The sequence below is a fragment of the Nomascus leucogenys genome, chromosome 8 (assembly GCF_006542625.1).
Source record: "Nomascus leucogenys isolate Asia chromosome 8, Asia_NLE_v1, whole genome shotgun sequence".
NCBI lineage: Eukaryota > Metazoa > Chordata > Mammalia > Primates > Hylobatidae > Nomascus > Nomascus leucogenys.
In genome coordinates, this window is record NC_044388.1 from 103221126 (window position 1) to 103240770 (window position 19645).

Below are 19645 nucleotides of genomic sequence, written 5' to 3' on the forward strand. Positions count from 1 at the left end.
TACTAACTCTTGTCCTGCAGCAGTTTCTAGCAGCAGGCAGAGGAGGTGCTGGTCCTCACTACCCCTGGTGGGTTTGCAAAATGGCCCTGTCTGCATCCTTCTTGCCTCAGGTATGTGCGTTGTTGGGGCCGCACAGGCCTGGACTTGGTCAGCCTGTACCTCTGAGTGGGCTCTTCTACTGGTCGCTCAGGCCTTTCTTGGGGTGGGCCAGTCACCTTGTGGGCAGCACAGACAGCCCCTGCCGGGACTCACCTTGTACGTCTCCCAGTTCCTGAAGAAGTTAACAGAGCCATCCAGGCGTCTCTGGATGACGGTCCAGCCCCCGGGGTCGTGTCTCTGGTCGCACCACACCTGCATGAGGCGGTTGGTGTTCTCTGGCTTCACCAGGTAGATGGAGCTGGTGTCGTGGCCATCCTCCAGGGCCTGCAGGCAGTCTCTCCATGGGCCTGGGGACACAGACATACACATACATCACAGACCTGCCTGTCACCAGGCCACACCCCCAGCTGCACCCCAAATAGGCACAACCTCTGGTGAGGCTCCACCCGGGAGCCACAGGCCCGCAGTCTAGGTAACCAATTTTTGTTTTGCGAGTTTGATAAATAATTATAAAGGCAAGAGCCTCGGACCGGGGGTCAGGATGCCCACACTCCAAGCTCACTTTCTTCTCTCACCCGCCTCATAGTGTGACTTTTGGCAGACTTCTTCACTTCTCCCAGCCCTCAGTTTCTTCCAATTGTAGAAGGGAGATCAGATTTCCCTCATACAGGGTTGTCAGGAGTTGCTGGAGTGATCTTTTTCAAGTTCATTATATTAGGAAAAAGAGATGTGGACCTACTAAACGTGGCAACATCAGTCAGTGCCTGCAGGCTCTGATGGCTTTGCTTCTGCAAGGAAACTCGGTTCCACTGGATTACTGTTTCTGGGGGCCAAGTGCAATTGGCCCCCTTCAATTCTGACTCCACATCTGCCCTTCCAGTGACAGTGCATCATGATGACTGCTGCAGCTTTTACTAAATGAACTTCCACAGTCATGGGGGCCTAGGCCATGCCCAGAATTTGGCCATGTAGCCAGAGACTTTGGGATATTTCTGCAATTCATTCACTGCTCTTCAAGTGTGTTTTTAGGGGGCCAGGTTCCCTTTCAGCTCAATCTGTGTGTTTTCCAAAGGAAGCTCAGTGAGGGCCAGATGCTTGGCACTCACGCATTCTGAGGTCTTCCTTGCAGGCTCATAAACTTAAAGGATGATGTCTAGGATACAGCCCAATCCATGGCTTTCTTCTGAAACTGAGACCAGAGGGTTCTGTGATTCTTTGTAACTCCACTGAGCTTGGGCAGCCCAGTCAGAAGGAATGGGTGTTATACCACAGGTCTTTCAGCCCTCACCACCCCTGCCCATCAACTCTGCCCTCCCCAGGCAGTTTCTTATGCTCCACTATTGGTCACATCAGCAAGAAGGTACAGACTTGAGTCACCAAGGGTCTGGACAGGCTGGGGCCTTTCTCACTGATCTGAGGAAGCTTTAGAAGGTCAAGGCCTAGCCATTCACATGAAAATGGCTGAAAGAAAGAAAATCACATTTTGCTTCAGTCTCTTCAAAATATTCCCCATAGGGCCGGGCACGGTGGCTCACACCTATAATCCCAGCACTTTGGGAGGCTGAGGCAGGCAGATCACAAGGTCAGGAGATCGAGACAATCCTGGCTAATATGGTGAAACCCTGTCTCTACTACAAATACAAAAAATTAGCCAGGTGTGGTGGCATGCACCTGTGGTCCCAGCTACCTGGGAGGCTGAGGCAGGAGAATCACTTGAATCGTGGAGGTGGAGGTTGCAGTGAGCTGAGATGGCTCCACTGCACTCCAGCCTGGGCGACAGAGCAAGACTCCATCTCAAAAAAAAAAAAAAAAAAAAAATCCCCACAATGAGACTGGTTAAGGACAAAAGTGCTAAGAAAGTACCATTGTATGTTTTCTATCAATTTGTATGTTTATTCAACAACTGTGTATTGAGTCCCAGCCTCTGCAGATGCAGTGCTGGGCAGCGGAAGCTCAGGGCAGGGTGGGGCCGCTCTGATGCCCTGCGAGGGAGGAGATGACCTCCCTACCTCCTCCCCACTCGAATTCCTGTAGAATCCTGTCCTTTCTCTTTCTGTGTGAGTTGAAGGGAGGTGCCCATCAGTGACAGGTATACTCAGCTTTTCTGGTACAGGTCACACTTCTCAGATTCCTTCCTAGCTGGTGTTTGGGCTCAACTAGTTCACAGGTAATGGTTATAAACCAGAAAGATTTAGGTTTCTGGTCTCTGTTAGACATCTCAGGTGGGCTCTTCCTGAGGAAGAAGCCTTGTGTTTGAGCATTCATCCACCTAGAACCTGATGGGAAGGCAGGGGCTGTCTTGCTCATTCCTTGCTTCCCACTGCCCAGTATCGCCCGTAGGAGAAAGATTGGTTTGGGTGTCGACAGTTAACTCAGGGGCTTCTCCCTTCATCTTCCGGGGAGGAAGAATCTTCTCACCCATTTACCTTTTTGCCAGACCTCTTCTTCAAGGGATGGGGCAGGACCCAATGCTCCCTACCCCCTGGGTAGCAGATGGGGTACAAGCAGCTGCTTCCTTTGCCAGTGCCACTTCCTGCCTTTCCCCCACCACCCCCTCAGTATCCTTCCTGGGGAAGGGGAGGCCAGACTTCCAGAAAGAGCATTTGTGAAGGAGAAAAAGGTTTTGGTTGTGTTCGGCTGAAGCCCCAGGGACAGAGGCAGAGAATGGGAGTCTGTCCCCAACAGCTGGAGCAGAGCGCCGGTGGGCGTGGGAGGCCTCCCAGCTCCTTACCAAGTCAGCAGCACAGGAGAGGCTGTTTGATGCGAATGCTGGTGACGGAAGATCCGGCAGAAGCCTGCAAAATAACGCCCACTGAGAGCGAGCAGCCCAGCCTCTTACTGCACAGCTGCCAGGACTGCTACAGAATTGTCAGAGGTAAAGGCTGCCTTTGAAGGAGGCGCCACGTAGGAAGAGGCTGTGGAGGCTGCTGGGAGAGTGGCAGTTGGCCTCGTGGCTCCAGCTGGGGCTGTCTTTGTGGGCGCCATCAGTGATCTCAGTTTTACCTTTGGCATTTCCACCAAGGGCTCTTTTTAAAGGCAAGTGTTTTTAAATGATTTGGGGCTACTAGTCCCTTTAAGAATTTGGGGATGGTTCTAGATCCTTTATTCAGAAAAATGAACAGACTCACACAATTCTGCAGACAGTTTCAGAAGGTAATGGATTCCCAAAGTCCCAGGTTATAAACTCCATGTTCTAAGAGTCATGACTGAAGTAATAATAATAGCCAGTGTGTACTGAGCATTTCCTATGGTCCTAGCCACGTATTTCCACAGCTGACCCTCCTGACACTCCTATGAGGTAGGAAAGCAGACCCTGTGGTCATTAGAGGATCCCCTCAAGGTTACCTGGTGGGTAAAGGACACAGCAGGTGTATGCACCCAGGGGGTGTCTCAGAGTTCACACACTAAAGTACTCTTCTTTTCCCCCAACCAGAGCGAACTCAAGAATGAGGGACCCAGGCTGACTTAACTCTGTGTCCTTAGAACTAAAGTTAATCTTTGCCAGTCAGCCAGCGAAAAAATAAAACATAAAAATTTATAGTCCTTTGTCAAGGTGTAAAACTTTTAAAAATCTTTAATGATTTTTTTCTTCCATATTTACCTTTTGGTGTTCTTTGCCCATTTTTCAACTATTGTAGTGTTTGTTATGACGTAGAAGTTTTTCTTTTTTTAAGAAAGGCAAACATGGTAATTCTTTTAAGGCTTTCTAGAATAATGGAGTAGGTATCAAATTGTATAGAAGTGTTTAGTATTTTCTGCTGTTACAAAAAATGTGCATATGTGTCTGTACACGGAATTTCAAATGACAATCAGATCCCATTAGCTTCCATCAAAAACACATATTCAAACATAATTTCCCTCAGAACCGTTAGTAGACCTCTATGAAATCTCCTGCATTCAAACACATTTCCTTTTCACACACCAGTGGCAAAGGTCAGAAACATCAATAATGGATGAAAATTAGTCAGAAAAAGAGTTAACATTGAAAAATTGTCAACAGTAAAATTATGTGGCTCCCTTAAAATAGCAGAGACAAAACATGCTACTTTGATGAGAAATCCACAACTGTAACGTATAAATAATACTGTGAAAAATCTATAACCGTTCCATATAAATAATGCCCTCGTAGGGGGCCAGGCAAGGGTTTGGCCTCGATGGATGAAGACCTGGCTGAGGAAGCGAGGGCTGGAGGAAGACCCCACACTTGGAGTCAGGAGCCCTCGGCTCCAATCTCGATGGCCTCACCTATGCACAGTGTGACTTTGGGCAGGGTTCTCATTGAGCCTCAATTGCTTCTTCTGTGAAATGGGGAAGAGACCATAGCTGTTCTGAGGATGTCATGAACCCAAGAGCAGCCAGCATGGGAGCCAGCTGGGGCAGGTGCTCTGTGAAGATTATCCCTTTCTGTTTCCTTTGATAGATGAAAGCTGACATTTTTGAAGTTGTTCACCGCCCCCCCCGACTAATTCCTCCTCCGCACACGTTGCTATATTTGCTTTTCAATACAAGACTAAATGTAAGATATTTACCAGTAGATGTTTTCCATATATTTTTAAGTCAGAATTTCAGTGAAGAAGGCCACAAAGATATATTGACATGGAGAATGGAAATCTTTTTTGTCAATGAAACTGAGTTTTCAACGTGCAGTGGGCAAAGCGCTCCCTTTGGACCAGTGCAGAGTACCTAGCGGTGTTTAACTTGGCGCCCCTTCTGAGAGGGCAGCTCTGCCCAGAGCATCAGGCCAACACTAACTCGGCAGCAGCTGGGCTCAGAGTGGAGCGAGTGCCCCGACCTCATCTCTATAAAGACCACATTTACATTCTTGGCGGAGCTGTGGCCAAATGTTCCACGTGAAGAGAAATGCAGCCCCGTGGCTGAGCCGAGTCTGTGTGGTTCCCTGGAGAAGCAACAAGAATGGGTAGGCACACAGGGTCTGGTGTCAGGAGGCCCCCAGAGGAGGGACATCAGCAAGTGGGGGAGTACCAAGTACACAGGTCTCAGCCTGGACCTCACTGCCACATCCTGGTAAGTGTTGGAGGTGATCAGCTTTGGGTGCTTCCTTCCTCCTCTCTGGGGTTCTTTTTTTTTTTTTGAGACGGAGTCTCGCTCTGTCGCCCAGGCTGGAGTGCAGTGGCGCAATCTCAGCTCACTGCAAGCTCCGCCTCCCGGGTTCACGCCATTCTCCTGCCTCAGCCTCTCTTGAGTAGCTGGGACTACAGGCGCCCGCCACCACGCCCGGCTAATTTTTTGTATTTTTAGTAGAGACGGGGTTTCACCGTGGTCTCGATCTCCTGACCTCGTGATCCGCCCACCTCGGCCTCCCAAAGTGCTGGGATTACAAGCGTGAGCCACCGCGCCCGGCCCTCTCTGGGGTTCTTGACAGGGATTAGGCACACAAGGACCATGGCCTCCCAGGAAACCAGGACCCACTTGATTGATGGCTGATACAGTGCTTGCTACTCGCAACACAGGGCCTTTCTGGTCAAGCTGAGTTAGAACCGGCACCTAGGCCAGGCAAGCATAACTTCCCATTTCCAATTCTCTCTCTGTGGGTCTGGGGCAGACCAGTGTCAGCCTGATTTACGGGTCCAGGCCCTAGTGGAGAAATGGGCTCACAAGCTGCATCAGCTCTCAGTGCAGTGCCCCTCCTACTAGGAAAACATGGCTCTGTGAATATCTGACCTTGAGGCTGGGAGCTAAGCAGTGAGGCCTTCGTGGGCAAGAAGGATGCCTCTTCTCTCTGACGTGCCTGAGGTGTGGGGGGAGGAGCAGAGTCCTTCCTGCCCACAGTGGGACTGGACCCCATGGCTGGCCAGCAGCCTGACAGTCCTTTTTATCCCCTGAGTCCAGCCCCAGGTGTCAGAATTTGACCACCTTAGGCCACTCAGAGGACCCTGTGGCCTGTGGGAAATGTTCTGGGGGGCTCTTAGTTCTGGGAAGTCACTCCTGTGAATATTTTAGTCCATACGCAGGCACTAGGGAGAGGCTTCTGTGATATCACTAAGATGCAGTCTGCTTTTCATGAGAACTGTATGCTGTTTTCAGTTACTCTCACTGATGGTCTGTCTCCAAAAAGTCTTCTCACCACTCCCTGAAACATTTTTCCAACAGGAGAAATGACTAACTGTTGAAATTGGATCTGCAATTTCCTACCCAAATTAATGCATCTGAGTGCCACGGCACGTGGCCTGCTTAGGTGAGAGTCCCACCCAGGCCAGCATCAGGACTCACTGGGCACCCCATGAGGGCAGGATAACAGACACACAGGGTCGGGGGATGGGGTGTGAGGGGTGGCTACAGTGAGGAGCAGTTGTATGGGGGTCTTCGAATGTCATTTATCCAGAGGCTTGGCAAAATAAGATTTTGGTTATGGATGTATATATATTCTATGTCAATCACTGCTTTTCAGCGAACCAGAGTTCAAAACAATAACCTAAACACAGGAATAGCTTGTATGGTCCCAAAGGCATTTCAGTTCCTGCAGAACCTCAGAGTTGACATCACACATATCATTTCTGATCATTCCAGGGAAAAGGTCCAAATGCTTGTGCCTGCTTTCAGGCCGCTTTAGTCCTCAAACGATGGGCATAGTGCCTGGGGACAAGGAGTGTTTCAGGAGTTGATGAAAATGTTTGAGGCCTAAAAAAACTTACTGGTTCTAAAATATGAAAAGAAAACTGCAAAATCAAAATTTATTGTATGTAATTAAATTACTACAAAGTGTGACATCTTGTCAAGTTCATTAATTGTTAAATTTTGTCTTCATGAAAATGTTATTACTTTTGAAAACAATTTGTAGGTTAGATTTTTTTCACTTCCCAAGAATTCCTGAACGTGCTTGATGTTTACTGAGAAATGAGATCCAACCATAAATTAATTGAGTTACTCTTAGCCAAATAATTTTAAAAGCAAAAGTATTCCAGTAAATTCAAAATTGTTCCAGTAAAAATTATATTAAATGTGTGAGGTAGGTCATTTCAATGCATGTGATACAGCCTGAGGCCTCTCAAGTAAGAACTCTTAGGGCCCAGAAAGGGCTTATAAAGGTCCTGTTTCTGCTCGTTTGACCTCGGGAGAAACAGACATTGCAGCGCTGCTTTCCAGAGGCCACTGTCCAAAGCATTACGTCACTCTTAGGTTTCCACCAGCGCTGTTGGGCAGGAGGAGAAACAGGGGCTTTAAAGACATTTTAAAAAAGAGTTTAGAAGGGGCTTTGGTGGTCTCACTGTGTGCAGAGGTGAGCAGCTCACCTTGGCTCCCTGGGGGCAGTGGCCAGTTGCACCCAAGGCTTCCTGGGTGAGGGAGGTCTCTGATGTAGAGGTGGGCAGTGCCCCAGGGTTCCACAGGCACACTAATGAGAGTTACCATGGCTCTGTCAGAGACTGTGGCGCTGTCCTGCAGGCACATCGTGGAAGAACTTATCAGACCCATGACTACAATCCACAGATACTGGACAGGTAGCAGTCCCATAGTTGGCCAGCCTATTAACCCTTTCCAAGGAAGGGATCAGCTTCATTGGTTTCTTCTTTAAGAACCTATGTCGGCTTTCACTGGTGACCTTTTAATCTTCCAAATGCTCATGAACCCTTCGTGTACTCTTTTCTATAATTTTACTGGGGTTTGACCACAAGCCAGTTGTATGTGATTTCTGGTATACATTCTTTTTCTTTTTCTGAAAGCAGGACATTTGTCTGGCACCAAGCCTTGTCTTCATGTTTTCTTGACTATCACTGGCGGTAGTTCTGAGAGCACCACAAGGCCCTTACCTTCCTCATCACCTCCTTCAGGAAGCTTTCCCCAACCCCAGGAAAGCTACTTAATCCTTTTCAGGGTTCCCAAAATGCTTTGTATATTTATCTCTGCTGGAATAAAATAAGAATGGTGATGATCATGTATCTAGAGCCTTTCACCTGTCATGTGCTTTGCACACTGTTTCATTTCATCCTCATAAGCCCCTGCACCTGCGAGAAAGCCAAGGCTCAAGAGGATCACACGGCTGGAAAGTGGAGGATCTGGGATTAGAACTCAGGTCCACCTTCTGTGCTGCAGTTATCACACCACATTAGGATTGTTGGGGATCTGTGTCCCCATAAGACTGTGGGCTCCTTTCAGGCAGGAGCCCTTGCAGGCTCACTCCATGAGTCCCTCAACGCTCTGTGTGCTTCCCTCCATCATTCAATCCTCCATCCTTCACCCTCCATCCTTCACAATCCTGAGCTGCATTCCCTTTGCTACCTTCATTCTGTGCTTTCCAGCTGAGAACCAATAATAATAAATCCATCTGGAAACAGAGACCCCACAACAGATGATAATCCACATCCAGACCAAACCCTGGCAAAGGGAACCTGCTTTGTGGGAAAGTCTGGACAGTTTGCAGTAGTCTCTCTGCACATTATGTCTGGGATGGTGCCAGATGAGTGGATTTTTTGTTCATTTGGACCCTACTCTAGACATACCATCTAAGATACTTAATTTCAACATTTAGGAGCTATTGTATTTATAATTTAAACAAATTCTCTTAGCAAGATTTTTCTCTGTGCATATAGTAGTTTTGACTTACTGTATTCAAAAATATCAGGGAAAAGTAACTTTTTTTAAACAAAGGATCACATAAATACTCCAGGCCCTGTAGCTCCATAGCCTCATCTTGAGATATAAGATGAGGACCATCAGGCTTATTTTCAGCATAATCTTTGACCAGATTCATGCCAGGGAGAGCTGAAGTTGAGGCAGTGGTGATGCGGGGATAGTAGGAAAGATCATCTCCAGTGTTCCCGTCAAGAGGTCTCTGCTGCCTGCATCCTTCACTGATGTGGGTATAAACCACTGGAAGTATATACTTCATTACTTTTACAGGACTAAACCTAGTCCATTTTCTGCTGCTGTAACAGAATAGCACAGACTGGGTAATTTATAAAGAAAGGAAGTTTATTTGGCTCACAGTTATGGAGGCTGAGAAGTCCAGGAGCATGGTGCCAGCATTTGTATGAGGCTAATTTAATACTACTTTATTTATTTTTTTTGTGGGGGTAAGGGCGGTGGGGGACAGCATCTTAGGATTAATACTATACAAGTTCAGCACAACAATCCATTTGTATGACCAATTAGCTGGCCACAGATGCCGGATCTGTAGGGTTTTCTAGATTTCTTTCGGTTTGCCAAGTACCAATCTTGGGATTTTCAGGCATCAAGATCCCAGATCACGAGATTTTTTTAACAGTAACAAGTTGATAGTTTATCTCCTATGACTGTAAATACCATGAGCATTTAGCTAAGTGTCATCTTTGGAAAACTGCCTGAGGAATGGAGGAGTAGCTTTCCATCACACTCAAAAGGCTCTTTGTGATCAGTTCCCCAAGGTACCAGAAGAGGAGGAAGAGAAAGCAAAGCAATAAGGGAGCTGGCCCTCCTGGAACCATCATCCAGGTGGGCCATCTTCCTAGAGTAGATTTTGTTTAGGAAGAAGCTAGCAAAGAATGCTCTTTGGGAAATCACTGGATTATGTAGTTTGTACTGAATTTGGAATCTTATTTTGCTTAACAAAACCTTTTAGAATAAAAGAAAATATTGTACAGTGGAAACAGCACACGCTCTGGAGGCAGGAGACCTGGGTGGGCTTTTCCCTCAGCCTCTGTGACCTTGAAGGCCGAGTCAGGATGGGCAGTCACCCTCACTCACCACCATCACCACACACACCCTGTGCGTCTCCACCTCTCTACAGTGCTTGAGCCTGGACGCCCAGCCTGCTGGAGCTGACCCAGCCACACATGGGTTGACACCTTTTTACCTGGTTGCTTGCTTGACCTCCAGAAAGAATGGGAGCTACAACATCATATGTTTCTCTGTTTTAAAACATACCATTGTGCTGGGGAACCACAATCGTGTACATATTTCCTACCTTATAGGGTAGAATAAAATACAGGTGGAAAATCCATCTAGGAAAACACTCTTGTTCAAGTTGTCCATGCCATCCTGGCCATAGCCCAATAGACCATCTGTTGTGAGAGGGTGGCTTCCACGTGTGCACTGTTGTCAGTGAAGCAATGTAGGGGCCTCCTAATGTGGTCCCAAGGGAAGGTCATGTCTACTGACATTTATACAGTCAGGGCTAACATTTAAAGAAATCAGAACTTCACACTTAGTATATGTTGAAAGACTCAGCTATACATTGAAATGCTGAGTAGAAGGAACCCCAGAGGATATGTCCAGATTTGATAAAAATTAGACTTCAGTTGGGACCATTTGCTGGGAGTCGGGTGCACATTGTGCTTTCTACTGGAGAGCTTGGCTGGTTCCTGCTAGGCCTGGGGAGGGGGAGCATGATGTTGGTGGGTTGGTAGCGACAGTATTTTGTGTTATTGGAACCATGAGCATTCTAATAACAAATCTACCACCTCTGTTCCCAGAGCTCATTTTAAGGAACTGTTTGGAACATGGCATCAGGAAGTAGAGATAGAAGATCAGGAAGTAGAGATAGAAGGTCAGGAAGTAGAGATACAATGTCAGGTCCCTGTGGCAGCTGGGGCCAAGTCAAGCATTCATGGGGTGATTTTTACACCAGTTCCCCTCCAGCCTTCCCGTGGAAGTGTGCAATATCCAGAGTAGTTAAGACATACTTTGGTTTGAGCCTTGGCCGGGCCACTTACTAGCTATGTTCCCTTGCCTAAGTTACTTGACCTCTATGAACCTCAATATCCTGCAAGTTAGAAGTCCCAGGATCGATCTCTGCTCTGCCACCAACAGGCTCTGCTACAGGAAGGCCATGCTAGGGGATCTGAGAGGCTCCTAACAGTTCCGGTATTTCATGGTTTTATGGCCCCTCCTTCTTCACTCATTGAGAAATAAACTGAACTGGTTGTATTCTCTTAGGAGAGAAAACAGCTAAAAGTGCTCACTCCTTTTGGTCTTTAAAGATTAGTTTCTGACAAAGCCCATCTGTGGCAGCTGCTGCTGGCACTGTCCTTTCCTCCCTGATCAGTCTCTGGGATGGGCACTGTGTAGGAGGGCTGGCAAATGTGTGACTCTGCCTTGGGTGGGCTGAGAAACAGGACCAGGCCTCCCAGAACCCAGGTGCCTGCTCTATCCTTTGCCTCTTAGAGAATGACCCCTGTAGCCTTGCTCTTTAATAGCAGCAGCAGGATATGTGGGGCAGAGGACCACAGACAGGGCCATTTGGCCCAGGCCTCATCACAGAATCATCCTAACCAAAATGCCTTTGGGTCTGGCCAGACCTGAGAGACACAGGACAAAGCCCAGGTGAAGAGCCAGGGAAGCCAGGAGCTGCCTGTGCCTCCTCACTCAGGCTATCAGCAGTCCATCCTGGCCTGGGGCCACCCCGTTACTGTCTCAGTAAGGCTGGGAACAGGCTTGTGAGTACAGCTTCAGATAAGCAGCCATGGCTCCCTTAGTCCCCTGGGGAAGGGCGTGCTGTGGGCAGACGAAGAAAAGAGCACATGGCTCTGAGGTTGCTGAGTGAAAGATTTGGAAGCTGCCAAGGCTCGGGTGCAAAGGTGTTTAATTGCAAAGGTATTTCTGGCTGAGTGATGTCCCTAAGAACAAAGGATCTGTTGGGTAAGAGCACAGAAGAGTGTTTTGTCTTCTAGGATCAGAACCTGCCCCAAGCTCTCTGAACAGACCTGATAAGAATGTTCTCTGCTGATTGGATGCCCTGACTGTTCCATGCAGAGAGACCATCTGTTTTTTCCTCCCAGTTCAGTCCTCAACACCAGGAGAGGGCAGGGCCCTCCCCCAGCTGCTCTCTTCCTGGGCTCTGTCTACCCATTCATCTTCCACAGCTAGGCACTCAATCCCAGCTGGCAGCGCCTTGTGTGGGAGCTCAGTGGTGAGATGGGTCACAAGAAATCTACTAGTAATGAGCAAGTACCAACATTTGGGGATCCTTGCGTAACAAAAACGGATAAATTCTAATGCATTCCAGTTATCTCTGTGATGAAATCACTGCCATTCCCTCCCATGACGGCGTGCTTTCTTAAGTGGGAGACAAAGGTGGGCGAGTGCAGGACCCTTGGATACACACAGCCCACACTGGATTGTGAACACAAAGAAGCAGGAGATTGAACCATTTGAGGTGCCAGGAATAGAACTGTGCCCCTGGGCCCTTGCACAGATTCATCTCCATCAGGGATCCACTAGTCACTTGGGTTCCCAGCTCCCAGGTCTGCCTGGTAAAAATCTTACGAATCCTTCAATATGCAACAAAGAAGTGCCACCTCTGTCTAACCTCTCCCTTCCCTCTAGGCAGAATTAGTCATGCCACCTTACTGTCCGCCAGGGCACTTAGCAAACCAGGGTATCACCACAGTGATCAGACAGCCCAGTTTTCACTGCATTCCTGATTTTAGAAATTTTGGCCTCGACGGATACTCCCTCCCAGAGAAATCCATTGTCAGATCTGATGTGCTGATGTTAGGGACTAGAAATCATGGGCATTGGACAGATCCCAGATGCATTCATGCACCTGCCATCTACCCCAGACTGAGTTCCTGGAGGTCAGGGACCACAGTTGTCACCTGCTCCCCCAAGTCTAGTGCTGCAACCAGCATGCAGTAGGGGCTCAGCAAATGTTGGCTGTACTACACGACATAATGTTTCATGCTTGATTGTATTGTATCCACAGCATAACACTGTGAGGTTATGACGCTTGTCCCCATTTTACAGAGGAGAAAATTGAGGCTCAGAAGAGTTAAATAACTACCTCATGAGCGAACAGCTAACCAAGGGGTAGAGCATGGATGCAAACCCAGGTCTTTATTCCTATACTATGTATCTGCCAGCTTAGTTCAAGCCCAGGAATGTCCTGAAATGTTTTGAGTTAGAAACCAGAGACACTTAGGCCAGAGAAGATCTGTTGAGTAACCATTGAGTCCAGCCTGTCTCCAGTCAGGGTTATAACAACATTCAGCTGAGCCTTTGTTTGGTGCCCAAGGGCACGTTTTACCCTCTTGGTATTCTATCAAGACAAATTAACACACCCTGCCCTCTCTTTCAGAGCTTCTGATTTAAAGCAGACACGTGTACAGATGGAACGCCAGAGCTAAAAAAGGGACTGTTTATTTCAGTCTCCTTGTTTTAAGATGAAAAGACCTAGATCAAAGGAGGCTTGTAGTTTGCCGTGGACCCAGCGTTGTGCTAAACATGTTTTTTGCAGTATTTCATTTCCTAAAGTGACAGGCACTATTTTAATCTATCCTCAATTAACAGATGAGGAAACCGAGCCTCAGGGGGACAAAATGACTTGCCTAATGTCCCAGAGCTAATCAGTGGAGGAACCCGGATTTAAATCCAAGCCAGCCTACTCCAAAACGCCTGCTCTCAATCCTGCACCCAGGCCAGGTCTTTCCTTTGAGGTGCTGCAGCGGATGCTCACCTTGCATTTAGCTCACCTCACCCGCCCTATCTGAAAACAATGCTGCCCTTGTCCTCTGCACTGGCCACCCCCCTGCACTCAGGTTCAGCCCCTCTTTGGAATTAGCAAGAAGCTGCTATTCCCAGTACTGGTGGTTATTTTTAAAAGTGTGAAATAAGTGTAAAGCAGGATATTTTCAGTAAAAATCTCTCCCTGCTTATACAATGAAGTGGTACCGAAAGTACTGACTTGGAGTAGATACATGGTTCGTTTTTGCAGAGATGAATATAGTTCTCATATGGCAGCCCACTGGGAAGGCTCAGGTGTTCTGGATGAACAAGGGGCTGAGCTTCAGGGGACTGGATGTATGCTGACATTCTGACAGGGGAGCCTCTGGCCTGCTTCTTCCAGAAATGATGATTCCTAGAGTCCTAGAGCATAGAGAAGTCAGCCAGAGATTTAAAGTGAAAAGATCTGAATGCAAATCTTGCCTGAACATCCTAAGCCTATTAGCAAGTTACTCATCCTGTCTGCAAGGAGCTCCAGGAGTTAATTATGTAACATACATGGAAATGTCCAGTGCCAGTATCTTGGTTAAGCTTTAAAACCTGCCAGCAATCCCATTCCTCCCCCATAATGGTATTCTGAGAATTGCTATATTTTAAGATGAAACGTGTATGTAAGAGCATATGGAAGCATCATTGAAAATTCTAGACAGCAGCAGACTCTAGGAAGTGTGTGGGCTTTAGGAAGGACTCCTTCCCATGCCCAGCCCCTACAATGTGTTTATCATATTCTTAATGTGGGTAATACTTTCTTTTCTTTTGGCCCATTGTTTATTTGGTGAGCATTTACAGAAGGCCAACCCTGTGCCAGGCACAATGCATGAGCTGCAGGAGAGTCATTCTCTTCTGTCTGCCAACACACGGGATCTCATGCAGAGCCTAGAAAACTACAGGCCTTGGGTTCTTTCCTGTCAGAAACCAGAGAGTGTTTGCCCTCTTCTGAAACTCCATTTCTTGGTAATACCTTTGAGGATCCATCTAAGGAATGTGGTCCCCCTCCCCTCACCCCACTGGCTCCAGCAGCTCAGCCCAAGGGCTTGCTGGGGGATTGTGCACGTCTTTGGCCCGGCTTCAACTGGCCGTGGCTTTTCCCCCATTTGTGGACACAGCCAAGGGAAGCCTGGTGCCTGGCTCTGAGACCCACATGGAACACGATCCCAGAAGGACTTACCCGACGGCTTGTCTGTGGAAGATGGGAGGCTGGTGAGAGTGGGCATAGTGGGCAGAGGGGGTGGCAGCACCTTCAGGTTCTGATCACTCTGGATCTCGTTGGTAGAGATCTGGTTGATGATGCGGTTGTAGGTGGGTGGCTGGTAGACCCGGGGCGGGGCAGCAGGGGGTGGCTGGGGGACGGGCCTGGCCGCGGGCACCCTCTGGCAGTGCTCCTCAAGCTGCGCAATGATCTCCGATTGGTTGTGGGCCAGTGTGGCCAGGTGCTGGTACTTGTGCTCCAGGTCCTTGTACTTGCTGGCCAGCTGCAGCATGTCGGCTGTCTGGTTCAGGATCCTGTTCTCCAGCTGGGAGAGCTCCAACGCGTTGTCCCGCTTGCGGATGATCTCGTGCAGGAGCTGCATGTAGAGCTGCGTGACCCGTGAGTTCATGTTGCGGCTCTCCTTGCGCAGCAGCTTCACCTCGCTCACAATGCCGCCGTCCACCTCCACCAGCTGCTGCAGTGTCTCGATCTGCCGCTTCTGCTTGAGCAGCTCATTGTTGAGCAGCTCTAGCTCCTGCTTATGCACTCGGTTCTCCAGAAGCACCTCAGGCTCCTTGGAGTTGACGCAGATGGCACCTGTGACCCGCTGCTGGGGCACAATGAAGGTGTAGGTGCACTTGTCCTGGGACTCGCCCGCCCGCTTGTACCTGTTGAGGTAAATGAACTCTCTTGGCGAGCCCTCCTCAGTGCCCTCAAAACCATCCTCCTGGCCTGCAGCAGCTCCCATGGCAGCCAGCACTCCGAGCCACCAGCATGTCACGCACAGTGGCCTCATGGTCCTTGCAAAATGGTGGTTATTCTTTGTGAATAGAATCTATGAAAGCCTGAAAGTAAACAGAGGGGAGAATCAGTGACGGTCCCACCACTGTCAGTGCCCTGTGCTTTCAGTGATCCCAGCCTTCTCGCCAAGCAGGCAGAGCTTTCCAAAAACTCAGCTTCAGGATGCTGGGTTACATTCTCTTGGAGTCAGAGAACAGGCAGCCATTCTGGAAGCAAGAGGAGACAGGCAGGCCCCAGCAGAGGTAGAAGGGAAGAGGGAGGGTCTCAGGGCATCTGAAGGCAGGAGGCCATAGCCCTGCTACTCCCAGAGCCAGCTCCAATGCCTGCAGCCCCCTTGCTGAACTCCTGGCCTAGAGCCTGAGAGCCATATCCAGGCAGCTTCAAGCTGGGGAGCAGAGGCAGAGGGAGGGTTTTTCTGGTCTCCCTCCTCTGCTACCTTTGGCTCCTCAGACTGTTGAGTCTCCCTATTCTATACTTTCACACCCCCTGAACTTTCCCCTTGTAATACCTATCACCGCTGTGCTGAATAGCAGTTCTGTTTGATCTTCTCTCTTGGATTCTAACTCCATGAGGGCACGTCCTGTGTCTGATTCAACCTTGTATTCCCAGGATATTGCACTTTGGGCAAATATTTGATAAAGGAATGAATCGTTAGACATGTTATGGAATACATTCAGTTTTAGTGGACAGCGTCAGTGGAAGGATGTGTCCAGTTACGTGGCTCTGGTCACTGTGTTAGCTAAGCTACAGAGCCAAAACAGGAACAAACAACCGAGCCCTTCTGAATCCAAATATTTGCAATAGCCAGTGACAGCACAGTCCTGACCACTGCAACGTGATTAAGTTAGAAGGGAGCAGAACACAGAATGTGTCTCCAGATTTGCTTCACTTCTATTCTTGGACCATTCATCCCTTCACCAGATGTTCATTGAACACCTGTGATGTGCTGGACAGCATGCTAGCGGCTAGGGATACAGCTACCAACAGGATGGAGCCAGCCCCTGCCCTCATGGGGCTTTCACGTCATTATGCCATTCCCAAATGCCGGAAAGCACAACTATCACATGCTGTAAAGGGGTATTACAGGGAATTGACCTAATCGGAGGGTCAGGAATGCTTCCCTGAGAAAGTGCCCTTTACACTGACCCTTGAGGAATGAGTAGGAGTTAAATGGGCCAAGAGGGAGGGGAGGACATGTGCTAGATCCCTTCTCTTGCCCACTTGAGGGCCTTGCTCCAGCAGTCCTCACCATCTCCCCAACATCATGATGATTTTCCTATAATCATACGGTTTTTTCTGTCAACTTAAAACCCTCTCTTGACCTCACATCCCCTCTGCAGCTCTTGTTGCATTTCACTGCTCCCCTTTTTAGCAACGCCTCCAAAGAGTTGCCTGCACTCACCATTTCCAGAAAGTTCCTCTCTTCCTGGTCTCTCTTGAGCCCACCCTCATCAGGCTTTGCCCCCTCCCCTTCATTTTAGGTTGCTCTAGACAGGATCCCCTGTCTGTTTGCCAGATGGAAGGGCTGGTTCTTGATCCTCATTAATATTTTCCCTCTCACACTGTGGGATACAGTTGGGCTCCCTTCTTGACCTTCCTTTCCAGAACGCCACCCTGCCTCCTGTCTTGCCGGCTGTTCCTCCTCAGAGCCTGTGCTGGTTAATCCTCATATTCCTATCCTTTCTCTTACTGTTGAGGGGGACCCAAAACTCAGTCCTCAGAATTTTCTTTACCTTAGTGATCTCATCCAGAGGTCACGTTGGTGATCACCCTCAAGTACTGATTACATCCGCATTTATTTCTGGAACTCTCCCCAGGACTCTAGACTCATACATACAGCTGCTTTACGGACATTTCCACTTGACTATCTGCTAGGTATCTCAACTCGTCCAGAAATGAACTCGTTTTTCCCCATATCTCCAACCCAACCTGTTCATCCCAGTTTTTCCTGTGTTCGTAAATGTCCACTCTAGTTGCTCAGACCAAAAGCCTTGAAGTCATCCTAGATGCCTTTCTTTCTTTCATACCCCAGATCTAATTCACCGCCAAATTTCGATGCAAGAAATATTCTCAGAGTCCTGTGTCTCCCCACCTCCCTGCCACCACCCTGGTGCAACCCACCTGTGCCATTTACCTGGACTATTGCAGTAATTTCCTAACTAGCCTCCCTGCCCCAGCCTTGCCCATCCTACCTTCTGTCCTCAACTTGGCAGCCAGAGTGGTCCTTTTTAAAAAGTCAAACGGGGTCACTCTTCTATTCAAAACCCCCCAGTGGCTTACCATCTTGGAGGAAAAGCTAGTGGGTCTCCAAGACACTCTATGATTTGGCCCCCACTTCCTCCCTGGTCTCGTCTCTGACCCCTCTCCCCTTCGATCATCTCCTCCAACCACCTGGTTGGCCTTTTGGTTGTCCCTCAAGTGCTCTAAGCACACTTAGGACTCAGGACCGTTATACTTGCTGGTCCCTGCCCCCTTCCTTCTTCATTGTTTGTTCCCTCACCTCTTTCAGTTTTTGCTGAAATATCACCTTCTCAGTTAGACCCTCCCTGCTGATTTAAGATTGTGACCTCACCACCTTCCCTTTCCAGTGTCCTTATCACCATAAGATACACGCTGTCTCCTCCCCATTCCCTTGAATGCAAGCTGCATGAGGGTAGGGGGGTGTTTGTGTTAGTCACCACTCCATGTGCAGTGCCTACCGCGTGGCCTGAAATACATAGGAGCTCAATAAATATTTGTTGTTGGAATGACGAGACACACCTGCCAACAGCTGCTGAGCAGCTGGGAGTGCTGGAAAGAGGGATAGATTGGGGCAGGGATCCCATGGACAAGTGACTACCTGAGGAGGTCAGAGCTGCGCAGAGGAGGGCCTGTGTATGTATTTATTAATAACATCCATTGACCAAGGTCCACTATATACCTGACCCTGGACTAAACATTTTGCAAGTGTTTTCCACTTTCCCATATTCTCATAATCTCCTTTTAAGGTGGATACTGTTGCTGTTTACATTTTACAGATGAGGAAACTGAGATTCAGTGAGGCTGAGTGACTTGCCCCAAATCAGAAAGCTAGAAGGTGGCAGAACCAGGGCTCGACCCTGGGCTGTTGGATTTGAATCTGCTAACTCTTAAAAACGACACAGGCATATATTTAATCTGGTTTTTACTAGTAAAAGGGTATTAGCATCACTACTTTTCTGATTTCACATTAATCGATGCTAAAATAACAAGCATGACACAGGACCTAAAGATTTTGTCCTCCCTGAACCCTTTTGGGGGTTTCTCCAGTGAGGACCCTGGGTCTGGGCTCCACCTTGTACCAGCCATTGAGCGGTTACAAAAGAGACCCTGTGGTCCCTGGGGCCTTGCTGAGCTGTTTTCCACTTAAATGACAAAGCCCAAGCATGCATGATTCCTATGGCCTGCTCAGGCCTCTCTGAGGCCAGGCAGAGAAAGGTGTGCGGGAGCCTCTGGTTTGGGCTCTGCTAGGAGGTGGGGCTGCAGTGACGTCAATGGAAACCCAACTGAGTTTGGAAGTGTTTGCCTGGTTTCCAGCGGTGCTTTGGCTGCCCCTGTGCTAGTGGCCACACCCACCCCAGAACAATGGGGAGGAGCCGCCCCCGACCCTGGGCTAGGGCAGGCCTGCTGGGCCACCGCCTTCTTCAGGCTGCTCACCTGAGGCAGTGGGTGACAAACACCTCTCTGTGCCTATGTGGGCTCAGGGCTCCATGGTGGCCAAGAAACTGCCAGAGGCCCAGGAGGGAACCTGGCTGCAAGACAAGGTTGGTTTCCAAGCCTTCCTGTACCTCCAGATTTGAGAGGGCTGCACTGTTTATCGTTGAGTTCTATCCTCTCCCAAACATGGGCTCTCATGGCTCCCCGGCAGAGTTCTTGCCGTTGCACTTGAGACCTCAAAGGCTGAGTCTTTTCTGTGAAATGGGGTGATCCAACCCACCTTGCACACTGGGTGAGCAGCGTGGAAGCACATCAGAAACGGGAGATTGGAATAATGTGTTAGCAATACGATAGCAAGAACAAAGCTGAAACAAACAACAACAGTGAGGATGCTGGGCGTGGGCCAGGCAGCGTGCCAAGCACTCACACCATCTCCTCGACTAATGC

At 48.8% G+C, this 19645-nt stretch overlaps 2 protein-coding genes across 11 annotated transcripts in view; one reads left to right on the forward strand and one right to left on the reverse strand.

Annotated features, from left to right (window-relative positions):
- RALGPS1 (Ral GEF with PH domain and SH3 binding motif 1) overlaps positions 1-19645 on the forward strand; it is a 300052-nt gene that overhangs the window by 169723 nt on the left and 110684 nt on the right. The window lies entirely within an intron of this gene.
- Positions 1-19645, reverse strand: part of ANGPTL2 (angiopoietin like 2) — a 35789-nt gene that overhangs the window by 6154 nt on the left and 9990 nt on the right. The window contains exons 2-3 of one of the 2 annotated variants that reach the window (XM_012509084.2): positions 14702-15567; positions 253-446 (exon numbers count right to left, since the gene is read on the reverse strand). In XM_012509084.2, the coding sequence (XP_012364538.2) occupies positions 253-446; positions 14702-15518 (1011 nt within the window). In that variant the 5' untranslated portion in view covers positions 15519-15567. Of the gene's footprint in view, positions 1-252; positions 447-14701; positions 15577-19645 lie in introns of those variants that run through there. The other variant, XM_030817842.1, reaches the window with a different exon arrangement.